Consider the following 12,849-nt stretch of genomic DNA (forward strand, 5'->3'; position numbering starts at 1 on the left):
TCACATTCACACACTAGGGCCAATTTAGTGTTGCCAATCAACCTATCCCCAGGTGCATGTCTTTGGAAATGGGAGGAAGCCGGAGTACCCTGAGGGAACCCACGCATTCACGGAGAGGACATGCAAACCCCACCCAGAAAGATCCAGAGCCCGGGATTGAACCCTGACTACTCAGGACCTTCGTATTGTGAGGCAGACGCACTAACCCCTCTTCCACTGTGAAGCCCTGTTGGGAAATTGTGTTAGATGTAAATATAAACGGAATACAATGATTTACAAATCCTTTTCAAACCATATTCAGTTGAATCCACTTCGAAGACAAGATATTTGATGTTCAAACTCATAAACAAAATTTTTTTTTGCAAATAATAACTTAGAATTTCATGGCTGCAACACGTGCCAAAGTAGTTGGGAAAGGGCATGTTCACCACTGTGTTACATCACCTTTTCTTTTAACAACACTCAATAAACGTTTGGGAACTGAGGAAACTAATTGTTGAAGCTTTGAAAGTGGAATTCTTTCCCATTTTTGTTTAGTGTAGAGCTTCAGTCGTTCAACAGTCCGGGGTCTCCGCTGTCGTATTTTACGCTTCATAATGCGCCACACATTTTCGATGGAAGACAGGTCTGGTCTGCAGGCGGGCCAGGAAAGTACCCGCACTCTTTTTTTACGAAGCCACGCTGTTGTAACACGTGCTGAATGTGGCTTGGAAATATGCTTCCTCTTATGTCCGGATGACACGATGTTGAATATTTCCAAAAACAATTTGAAATGTGGACTCGTCAGACCACAGAACACTTTTCCACTTTGCAACAGTCCATCTTAGATGATCTCGGGCCCAGAGAACCCGGCGACGTTTCTGGATGTTGTTGATAAATGGCATTCGCTTTGCATAGTAGAGCTTTAACTTGCACTTACAGATATAGTGACCAACTGTATTTAGTGACAGTGGTTTTCTGAAGTGTTCATGAGCCCATGTGGTGATATCCTTTAGAGATTGATGGCGGTTTTTGATACAGTGCCGTCTGAGGGATCGAAGGTCACGGTCATTTAATGTTGGTTTCCGGCCATGCCGCTTACATGGAGTGATTTCTCCAGATTCTCTGAACCGTTTGATGATATTATGGACCGTAGATGTTGAAATCCCTAAATTTCTTGCAATTGCACTTTGAGAAACGTTGTTCCTAAACTGTTTGACAATTTGCTCACGCAGTTGTGGACAAAGGGGTGTACCTCGCCCCATCCTTTCTTGTGAAAGACTGAGCATTTTTTGGGAAGCTGTTTTTATACCCAATCATGGCACCCACCTGTTCCCAATTAGCCTGCACACATGTGGGATGTTCCAAATAAGAAACCGAGTTGGCCATTCTCTCTTTATACGCCACTCTGCCAACGATTGCTCTCTTTCCCCCCCACACAGTTCATCACTGAAGGTTACGCGTCCCACCTGTCCCAGCTGGAGTACAACCAGCGCTCCCGGCCGGCCAAGCCCAGCAGCACGCGCATGGTGCTGCGCAAGGGCAGCTTCGGCGTGGGCGCCAACAGCGACTTCCTCAGGAAACGCAACCTGCTGCGCACCATCTCCTCCCAGCCGGCCCCCAGCTCGCCCACCGCGGGGAGCGTCCACGTGCGCCCCGAGCGCACGCAGAGCCAGTCGGACAGCGAGCGTCTGGAGCGCGAGCGCCAGGAGCGTGTCCACGGCCAGGCGGCCACGCAGCGCAGCATGAGCATCACGGCCAGCTGCTGGGGGCGCAGCAGCACCAAGATGGAGCCCGGGATACTCAGCCCCAAATGAGGCGGGAGACACGGCGCTGACGACGAACAGGTGCTCTTTTCACACACACAATCAGACATGCCGCACAGATGTTTCCTCAGCTTCTCTCGGACCAAACCGACGCCAGAGTAGCGCCACGCTGTATAAAGCTGCAAGCACAACTTTTAATGCTGGATGGGTCAAAACTTTTTCCACGTAAAAACATTTAACTGCAGCCCCGCCCCCCCAGGAGAGTCATGTGACTCCTTCCAGGTGAATGTGCCAAAGTACTCAAGCATGGAGCGCAATATCTGTGCGGGGACGCCACATGACGAGATGTACAGTATGTTTGTACATTATAAATATTTAGAATATAAATTATGAATAACGGTGCAGAACTGCTGTCTGCCGGTCCACTCCAGACCCACGTTAAGTGTCTTCTTTCTATTCAGGATGACACCTCCTCCTTATTTAAGGACTTTGTTTTAATGTGGAGGAAAAATATTATTTTATTAAATGACTTTGGGATTCTTTTTATTCCTATTACAGTACTGACCCGAATATAAGACCGCTCTATTCTCTTTTCGGAAAACCACAATAACAGCTCCAGACACGGTTTTTTTCAATACTGAATATATATATTTTAGTGCAGTGGTTCTCAACCTTTTTTCAGTGATGTACCCCCTGTGAAGGTTTTTTTAATTCAAGTACCCCCTAATCAGAGCAAAGCATTTTTGGTTGAAAAAAAGAGATAAAGAAGTAAAATACAGCACTATGTCATCAGTTTCTGATTTATTAAATTGTATAACAGTGCAAAATATTGCTCATTTGTAGTGGTCTTTCTTGAACTAACATATTTTTCGGACTATAAGTCACAGTTTTTTTTCATAGTTTGGCCGGGGGTGCGACATATACTCCAGAGCGACTTATGTGTGAAATTATTAACACATTAACATAAAATATCAAATAATATTATTTATCTAATTTGCGGAAGAGACAAAGAAAATGTCAGCAATCGTCACACACACATCAACCAATAAGCATTTGGCAGGGGAGCGTCATGGCAGAAGTGCATTGTGGGATGCTAACTGCTAACTGCTATATGCTACTGCCGTAGCTATTAAAATAGATCATTTCATTGTTGGCGGTAACTTATAAAAACTGAGAAGGGCTGAACAAAAATGGCACCGAAAAGGAAATCATGTACTGCAGATTACTAGCTGGACGTAGTGAAATATGCACCAGAAAACGACAAGTTGGCAGAGTTGTTTAGAAGCGACATCGAGGAAGAAGATTTCATGGGATTTAGCGATTAGGAGTGACAGATTGTTTGGTAAACATATAGCATGTTCTATATGTTATAGTTATTTGAATGACTCTTACCATAATATGTTACGTTAACATACCAGGCACCTTCTCAGTTGGTTATTTATGCCTCATATAACGTACACTTATTCAGCCTGTTGTTCACTACGCTTTATTTATTTCAAATTGCCTTTCAAATCTTGGTGCTGGATTTTATCAAATAAATTTCTCCCAAAATTGCGACTTATACTCCAGTGCGACATTTATATGTTTTTTTTCCTTCTTCATTATGCATTTTCGGCCGGTGCGACGTATACTCCGGAGCGACTTAAAATCCGAAAAATACGGTATTTGGAAAAAAAGACATAAAAATAACTAAAAACCTGTTGAAAATAAACGAGTGATTCAATTATAAATAAAGATTTCTACACATAGAAGTAATAATTAACTTAAAGTAACCTCTTTGGGGATTGTAATAGAGATCCATCTGGATTCATGGACTTTAATTCTAAACATTTCTTCAGAAAAAAAAATTATTTTAACATCAATATTTAGGGAACATGTCCACAAAAAATTCATGAACTTAATTCTAAACATTTCTTCACAAAAAAAGGAATCTTTAACATCAATATTTATGGAACATGTCCACAAAAAAATCTAGCTGTCAACACTGAATATTGCATTGTTGCATTTTTTTTCGCAGTTTATGAACTTACATTCATATTTTGTTGAAGTATTATTCAATAAATATATTTATAAAGGATTTTTTGAATTTTTGCTACTGGCTATTTTTTAGAATATTTTTAAAAATCTTACGTACCCCTTTGGCATACCTTCAAGTACCACCAGGGGTACGCGTACCCCCATTTGAGAACCACTGTTTTAGTGTTCACATGGATATTGTTATCCATGCGGTAAAAAACATTATTTGGTGACGCAGCTTAATATTCAGTTAAATATATTTAGTTAAATGCCATTTTTATGTTCTTTTATATCTGCTTCTGAAATATACTTTGCACGTATAAACCTATTTCAACACATCTTTTTCCGGGGCACATAATGTCTTATCTTCAGGTCAATTGTATTTTCACTGCTTATTTTTATTTTTGGGGCACAGTTTTGTCATTGTTTTCTTGCCAATCACCACACTTGTGTTCTATTTATTATCATTATTACTATAGTATATATTGTCATTTTAAGCTATTTTGGAATTCTGGGAAGGGGCTTCTCTCTCTTTCTCTATCTCTCTCTCTCTTTCTCTTTCTCTCTCTCTGCTTTATCCTCCAGTGTTGAATGTGCTCCTTTATGTCTCTTTTAAAAGACCTAAAGTTGTAAATGTAGTGTATAAAAAATGTCCGAACACAGCGATGAGACTTGATGATGATGATTTTAATAACAATGAGGCACGTCCCAAAGTGACTGCAATGGACCAACCACATGGGCGCTAATGTAAAAGGGAAAATGTGCAATATTTCCAAGGATTTATTGATCACCACCAGGTCCAACACGCTGCATCCCAGTGCTATGACAATCACTCCAATCAGGATGATCACCACTCCCGCTTGCACCACAAATTTCGCTCACGACTGTACTGTTTGGTCAACTGTACTGGGACATAACAACACACTTTCCTTACAGCAGGGGTGTCCAAACTTTTTCCACAGAGGGCCGCACATGGAAAAATTTAAGCATGCGGGGGGCATTTTGATATTTTTCATTTTCAAACCATAACAAAATATATGGATTTTTTTTTTTTATCCTTAGGGCTTAGGGAGCATAGAGTGTCTCGGTCACTAAAATTTTAAAAATAAGTCAAATTATTATTTTTTTTACTTTATTTAATGCTTACAGTAAATCTCTATATCAACTTGAGGTTGATATAAAGTAAAACAAATAAGGTTTTATGCTTTTTCTGTCAAAGACAACTTTTGTTTTTTATAGTAAAACTGAAATATGCAGTATTTAGATAGATAGATAGATAGATAGATAGATAGTACTTTATTGATTCCTTCAGGAGAGTTCCTTTATATAGCAATTAAAGCCCTAAAAGATCAATAATGCAGAACACCATTGATTTTATTAATAATATATTTTTGAGTAATCACAGTGAAAAGTTAAATAATATCCTACTAAATATATTTGAGATCCGAAAGGTTCCTCACTCATAAAGTGATGCCTTTGTATTATTATTTTTTTACTTTTAACACTTAAATTTTAAGATCAACTTCCGATAAATCTGTCGATTTTAAGTTTGAACTATTATTTTGTTTGTTTTATGCTCTTTTGTCAAAACTTTGATGTTTTTATATGGCAACCACACAACATATGCAATATTTTTCCACATAAAACATTTTATAGTGATAATTTTTAAGTAACAATTCTTTATAACATAGATTTTTTTGTCTTTTTTTTTGAGCAATGGAAAAAAAAGAACATAAAGACAAAAGGAAAAAAAACTGCCTGCGTGGAAGCTGTGTGTGAACATTGCCACTTTTTCACATTAGATTTCACCTCATTCCACTTTTTTAAATGTTTTTTTTTTTTAATTTTTCCAATACTATCAATTTCGCAATTTTTGCAGAATGTGTGGCGGGCCGGTCAACTTTTAGCTATGGGCCGCAAATGGCCCCCGGGCCGCACTTTGGACACCCCTGCCTTACAGTCTTTTTTTGTGCTAGACGCTCATTATGGACAGAAGCATCGGGAACCGCAACACCAACTAATTTGGTCGGTCCCAATACTTTTGTCCGTGTAGGCTGGCACAAATCTGTGAAGATATGAAGTCAATTTGGTCTTGTGAGTAAAAATAAATACTGCCGTAATTATGCTGATGAGGGTTGAAGTGACAAGAGATCAGATTGAGTTGAATCGTCTGCCCAGCTCATTTAACTTAGAGGCCTTAAGTTGTTTTCTTTGCCTTTTGTCCATTATGTATCACAACAGCTGCACATATATGGACAAGCAAGTCTTATTTCAAACTAGCTAACAATAAAACACACAAGTCACAGTGCAATGACGACGACGCTTGGCAAATATTTCTATTGTACAGGGTGTGTATGTGTGTGTATTTTGTAGGTTTGGGATAACCTCTCACTTGATTTCCATTCCCTTGTTTTTATGCAGTGTATAAAGAACATCGATCCATGCAAACAATCATTTGGGCCTTGTTTTTGTGTGTGTGTGTGTGTGTTTTTTTTCTCTCCACACATTGACCGACTTATGAGGTTAATACATTTCATAGCAAAAATCTTTATTTGTCTAAAGCGGAGGTCGGCGAGCCGCATGCGGCTCTTTAGCGCCGCCCTAGTGGCTCTCTGGCGCTCTTTCAAAAATGTATGTAAAATGGAAAAAGATGAAGGAAAAAAATACATTTTTTGTTTTAATATGGTTTCTGTAGGAGGACAAACATGACACCAACCTCCCTAATTGCTACAAAGCACAATGTTTGTATTAATCATGCTTCATTGATTTGAGTATTTGGCGAACGCTGTTTTGTCCTACTAATTTTGGCGGTCTTTGAACTCACCGTGGTTTGTTTACATGTACAACTTTCTCCGACTTTGTGTTTTATGCCACTTTTTCCTGTCTCATTTTGATAACCAAACTTTTAACGTTGTGCGGGAATGCACAAAGGTGAGTTTTGTTGATGTTATTGACTTGTGTGGAATGCTAATCAGACATTTTTGGTCACTGCATGATTGCAAGCTAATCGCTGCTAACATGCTATTTAGGCTAGCTATATGTACATGTTGCATCATTATGCCTCATTTAGTTATCTTTAAGTCCTCTTAATTCAATTTATATCTCATGACACACTATCTGTATGTAATATGGCTTTTAAATTTGTTTTGTGGCTCCAGACAGATTTGTTTTTGTATTTTTGATCCAATATGGCTCTTTCAACATTTTGGGTTGCCGACCCCTGGTCTAAAGTCAACCGACAAGATTTGTCAGTGTGTGAAAAAAACAATTAATAAATGCAGAATATAAAACAGGAAAATTTGAAATATTTAGGTTGTAAACGGCCACCATGTACTCACGAGGCATTTTCAGTTGCTGCGCGATGAAAAGCGTGCATTTCCAAACCTATGTTTTAAAATGCTTGAAAAATAACAAAAAAATATATTGTATGGGGGTCCCCATACAATATATTTACTTTCAATGTACCAATTTTGGAGCATCGGGTATTGCCCTATACCAGGGGTCGGCAACCCGCGGCTCCGGAGCCACATGCGACTCTTTGATCACTCTCATGTGGCTCAGCTGCTTACTTGCTGACCCCCCCCCCTCTTTCCGGGAGGTTTCCGGATTTCAATGCCTCTCCCTATAATCTCCCGAGGATAATATTCTCAGATTTCCATCCGGACAACAATGTTGAGGGCGTGCCATGATGACAATAACATTAACGCTCTCTAGAACATGCCGTTGCGTGCGCCTTCATACAATGCTAACTGAGTGCCGGCTGGTCACATGTAGTGTGTGGCTGCCGTTACTACACTCAAATGACTGCAAGGCATACTTGGTCAACAGCCATACAGGTTACACTGAGGGTTGTGATATAAACAACTTTAACACTGTTACAAATATGCGCCACACTGTGAACCCACACCAAACAAGAACAAAACACATTTCGGGAGAACATCCGCACCGTAACACAACATAAACACAAAAGAAGTGCGTCGGTTGAGGTGGGCGGGGTTGGGGGGGGGCGGTGGTGTATAATGTAGCCCGGAAGAGTTAGGAATGCATGGGATTCTGGGTATTTGTTCTGTTGTGTTTATGTTGTGTTATGGTGTGGATGATCTCCCGAAATGTGTTTGTCATTCTTGTTTGGTGTGGGTTCACAGTGTGGCGCATATTTGTAACAGTGTTAAAGTTGTTTATACGGCCACCCTCAATGTGACCTGTATGGCTGTTGAACAAGTATACCTTGCAGTCACTTACGTGTGTCTGCAGAAGCCACATACAATATGTAAATGGGCTGACAAGCTGTTTGTTACGTTTGCAGAGGGTGTTAAGCGCAATGTCATCACAGAACGCCCTTAATATTGTCGTTTTGGTGAAAATCAGCAGACATTTGAGAGAACAGGTGCCCTGAAATTTGGCAGTCTCCCGTATAAATTGAGATGGTTAGCAATTGTGATGTTGTCAAGCGGCATTCAATTAAAACTCGCGGGCCGCTCTAATATTACATTTTCATGTAAAGGTGCGGGCCGTGTGTCTGAGACCCCTGGTTAATAGATAGCACAAAGCAAAAAAAAAACTGTACGCTGTGTTATTTCATTTTAAATTGTAAAAGAGTTTTGTGAAACGGGTCAAAATGGCTCTTTGAGTGGTAAAGGTTGCCGACCCCTGTCCTATACCGATATTGATCCTATATAATGTGTGAATGAATGATTGGTTCCCACTTCTCTGTGAGCGCTTTGAGTATCTAGTAATAGAAAAGCGCGATATAAATCTAATCCATTGTTATTATTATTATTGTATGATATCAGCAACATTTTAGTTGTGTGGAATGTTAGAACAGGCTTCATCAAGTGGACACTTATCTATTATTGACAATCTAGAATGACTTTATGCTGTCTTTAATTTAAGTGGAATGGTATTTTTTGGGGGGCGGGGGGAGCAGTGTCCACAACAATTTATTAGGTTATTAACCTCATGATGCGGAGACGTTTGTTACTGGAAACTTTCTACTACACCTCTGCCTTGAAGACTTTGCATCTGTTAGTAAAATGCAACTACAATTATTTGGCACTAGTTTCCACTGACAAATGTGCTGTTTTAGACTTCAATATTGTTTAATTAAGGACACGTATTACGTATATCTAGCTTTTGAGCTATGGTATGCTTGGCTGTTGTGTAGTTACTCACTTCTAGCCAATAGTATAACCTACTAAAATACAAGAGGAGACCAGCCTTTTGTGCTTTTTGGAGGAAAATTAGCTGTTAACTGGCTGTCCAGTTTTGCACAAGTAAGGCTGGTAGTCTCAGAACTTATTTTGGAGATTTAATGTGCTAGCCGATATTATCCAAAACGTTTTTTGTTGATATCGGACAGATATCCAATATCAATATCATATGGGACACCCCCCTTAAAATAATTGGAAATCTGACATGGAAACACTTGTGTTCCTCTACCTGGTGGGGAAGTTGTTAAATTATAGTTTCATCCACAAAAAAAAAATTGACTTTTTTACATGATTGAAATACGAGCAGCCGAGGTCAACTTTTAGTGCATCCAACGTTTTGTTTTATGCACCAATGGCCAAGTTGCAGGAGACTTGTTTGTAGACTAAAGAGCAGCATCTTCTACCTGTTGAGTCCAAGTGTTCTCTGGAAGGAGTTGCCGTCCCCTTTGGTGGCTTGCTGCAGGACAAACAAGACAAACTGTTAGATGTCGTCTTCGTTTTGGATGTCTTTTCCTCACCTTGTTGATGTCCTTGTGTCTTTCACGGCTGACCATCTCCTCGATGATCTCTCCCTCGCCCCTCACCAGCCTGCCGGAGAACAACGCAACACGGCTAAGCGGCAAGAAAACATAGCATTAAAATGTTTTCAACATTAGTAAAATGCCGACGTCGCGTTCTATCATTAAATTGGGTTATTTTATATTGAGATAACGGTAGACTGACCATATGTCCTCTTTTACCCGGACATATCTTTTGCGGGACTGTCTGGGGAGTCCGGGCGGGGTTTCTTAAATGCAATATACATAGTTTTGTTTGACAATAAAGGGCAGAAAACATCCATCCATTTTCTACCGCTTATTCCCTTTCGGGGTCGCGGGGGGCGCTGGCGCCTATCTCAGCAACAATCGGGCGGAAGGCGGTGTACACCCTGGACAAGTCGCCACCTCATCGCAGGGCCAACACAGATAGACAGACAACATTCACACTCACATTCACACACTAGGGCCAATTTAGTGTTGCCAATCAACCTATCCCCAGGTGCATGTCTTTGGAAGTGGGAGGAAGCCGAAGTACCCGGAGGGAACCCACGCATTCACGGGGAGAACATGCAAACTCCACACAGAAAGATCCCGAGCCTGGATTTGAACCCAGGACTGCAGGACCTTCGTATTGTGAGGCAGACGCACTAACCCCTCTTCCACCGTGAAGCCTGGGCGGAAAACAAACAAACGAAAACATTCTGAATTGAGGAATACATGTGAAGTTGATGTAGACTCCAGAGATTTAAGCATTAAATATAAAATGTATGTATGCACTCGCACACCATTATCATCACTTCATGAGCCAAACAAAACACTTATAACACTTTTATACTGAAATAAATACACCTACAACTTATTAAATAAAAAAAATAGAAAAAAATACCAGCAGCGGTAAAGTTTAGATCCATGAAGGAAAGAAGATATTGAATGAATGTTTATAACTGAATACATTTACATATGCATACAAATTTGCCTTCTTTTTTATTATTTCTTTTAAAGAATTAAGTAAAGCTTACGACAACCTTTTTCCAAAACACAATATAGAATGTGAGATATAACAGGACAATGCATATAAATAAATGATAAATGGGTTGTACTTGTATAGCGCTTTTCTACCTTCAAGGTACTCAAAGCGCTTTGACACTACTTCCACATTTACCCATTCACACGCACATTCACACACTGATGGAGGGAGCTGCCATGCAAGGCGCCAACCAGCACCCATCAGGAGCAAGGGTGAAGTGTCTTGCTCAGGACACAACGGGACGTGACGAGGTTGGTACTAGGTGGGATTTGAACCAGGGACCCTCGGGTTGCGCACGGCCACTCTCCAACTGCGCCACGCCGATAAATATCTTTATCATTTGTTATCAAAACGCTTACAAAAAGCGGGACCGAAAAATTTACTGTGGGACCCCGTTTTTATGGCTTTTGAAAATTTTCACGCTAACAACGCTGTCCACAGAGGAGAAAAATGCTTCATTTAAATAAATATATTACTTATGAAGCAAGTTCAAGTATCATTGGCAAATGTTCACCTAATCCCGGCCATGGCACGCTTATAATTGTCCTTTTTGGAATTTCAGAATATGGTCAGCCTAGATCAGTGTTTTTCAATCACTGTGCCGCGGAACACCACTGTGCCAGGAGATACGATCTGGTGTGCCGTGGGAGATGATCTAATTTCACCTATTTTGGGTAAAAAATGTTTTTTGCAAACCAGTAATTGTAGTCTGCAAATCATGTGTTGTTGTTGAGTGTCGGTGCTGTCTAGAATAACCGTGTAATACTCTCCCATATCAGTAGGTGGCAGCCGAGGCAGTGTGAAGGTAAAAAAGGTATTTAATGCTTAAACAAAAAAAATAAAAGAAGGTGAGTGCCCCTAAGAAAAGGCATTGAAGCTTAGGGAAGGCTATGCGGAACAAAACTAAAACTGAACTACAAAGTTAACAAAACCAGAATGATGGATGACAGCAAAAACTTACTGCGGGGCAAAGACAGTGTCCACAAAGTACATCCGTACATGACAATCAACAATGTCCCCACTAAGAAGGATAATCCAGCCATTTCCTACCGCTTATTCCCTTCGGGAACACGGGGGGCGCTGGAGCCTATTTTAGCTACAATTGGGCGGAAGGCGTGGTACAACCTGGACAAGTCGCCACCTCATCACAGGGTAAAAACAACTGAAATATTCTTGATTGCTAAAACAAAGTACATGCGGGAAATATCGCTCAAAGGAAGACATGAAACTGCTACAGGAAAATGCCAAAAAATTAGGAGAGCAAGACAAGAACAAACACTACACACAGGAAAACAGCAAAAAAGTCCAAATAAGTCAGGGTGTGATGTGACAGGTGGTGACAGTACACCTACTTTGAGACAAGAGCTATAGTGATGCATGCTTGGTTATGCTTTAGTCGTATCAAACAATTGCGACGACGACTTTTTACTGTCAATCGAGTTTCGTTTTTTAGTGATTTCTGCTGGTGGTGTGCCTCCGCATTTTTCCAACGCAAAAAATGTGCCTTGGCTCAAAAAAGGTTGAAAAACACTGGCCTAGATAACGGCCAACTGATAGAGGCTGGTGTAGTACCTGTACTGACCTGTGGGGGAAGCACTTGTGTGCCGCAGTGCTTCCAGGCTGACGGGGAAGAAAAAAAGAAGAGCTCGGCTAGCTCAGTAGCTAGCCGTGACTGCTAACTTAATCACTCTCCCGCGGTGGCCAACTCTTCCTGTTATTATTATTGAGGTAATGTTTGCTGGACACGTTATATATTCATTATTTGCCACACCAAAGTCGAAAACTCTGGTTTTCCACTTAGTTTCAGTCTTACTTTTGAACTTGGCGCGGTTGCCGGTTGCTACATGTTAGCCTAGCTTAGCTCCTGGCTTCGTCAGCTTGCATTTGATAATTTTGTCAAATTTGATACATTCTGAAGTGAAGTGAAGTGAATTATATTAATATAGCGCTTTTTCTCTAGTGACTCAAAGCGCTTTACATAGTGAAACCCAATATCTAATTTTTACATTTAAACCAGTGTGGGTGGCACTGGGAGCAGGTGGGTAAAGTGTCTTGCCCGAGGACACAACGGCAGTGACTAGGATGGCGGAAGCGGGGATCGAACCTGCAACCCTCAAGTTGCTGGCACGGCCACTCTACCAACCGAGCTATACCGCCTCATTCTGAAAATCCTTGAGCCTGCTGGTTTTATTGTGTTTTTAAAAAGAAAACGTGAGATTTAAAAAAAAATTACGGACAGACAGATTGTTTTTTTTTACCTGGTGCGTCCCGTTTCGGGGTCCACCACCTTGCGGATGACACTCTGCCGGGCG

At 40.7% G+C, this 12,849-nt stretch overlaps 2 protein-coding genes across 7 annotated transcripts in view; one reads left to right on the forward strand and one right to left on the reverse strand.

Annotated features, from left to right (window-relative positions):
- Positions 1–6,215, forward strand: part of LOC133554076 (membrane-associated phosphatidylinositol transfer protein 2-like) — a 183,902-nt gene extending 177,687 nt beyond the window's left edge. For all 6 annotated transcript variants that reach the window (XM_061902462.1, XM_061902486.1, XM_061902478.1 and 3 more), the window contains one exon: positions 1,422–6,215. In XM_061902462.1, coding sequence (XP_061758446.1) covers positions 1,422–1,796 — 375 coding nt within the window. In that variant the 3' untranslated portion in view covers positions 1,797–6,215. The remainder of the gene's footprint in view (positions 1–1,421) is intronic.
- Positions 4,428–12,849, reverse strand: part of arl6ip4 (ADP-ribosylation factor-like 6 interacting protein 4) — a 17,356-nt gene continuing 8,934 nt past the window's right edge. Inside the window, exons 3-5 of the mRNA XM_061902590.1 lie at positions 12,796–12,849; positions 9,490–9,559; positions 4,428–9,428 (exon numbers count right to left, since the gene is read on the reverse strand). The exon at positions 12,796–12,849 is cut by the window's right edge and continues 64 nt beyond it. Of these exons, the coding sequence (XP_061758574.1) occupies positions 9,372–9,428; positions 9,490–9,559; positions 12,796–12,849 (181 nt within the window). The 3' untranslated portion in view covers positions 4,428–9,371. The remainder of the gene's footprint in view (positions 9,429–9,489; positions 9,560–12,795) is intronic.

The sequence above is a fragment of the Nerophis ophidion genome, linkage group LG01 (genome assembly GCF_033978795.1).
Source record: "Nerophis ophidion isolate RoL-2023_Sa linkage group LG01, RoL_Noph_v1.0, whole genome shotgun sequence".
NCBI lineage: Eukaryota > Metazoa > Chordata > Actinopteri > Syngnathiformes > Syngnathidae > Nerophis > Nerophis ophidion.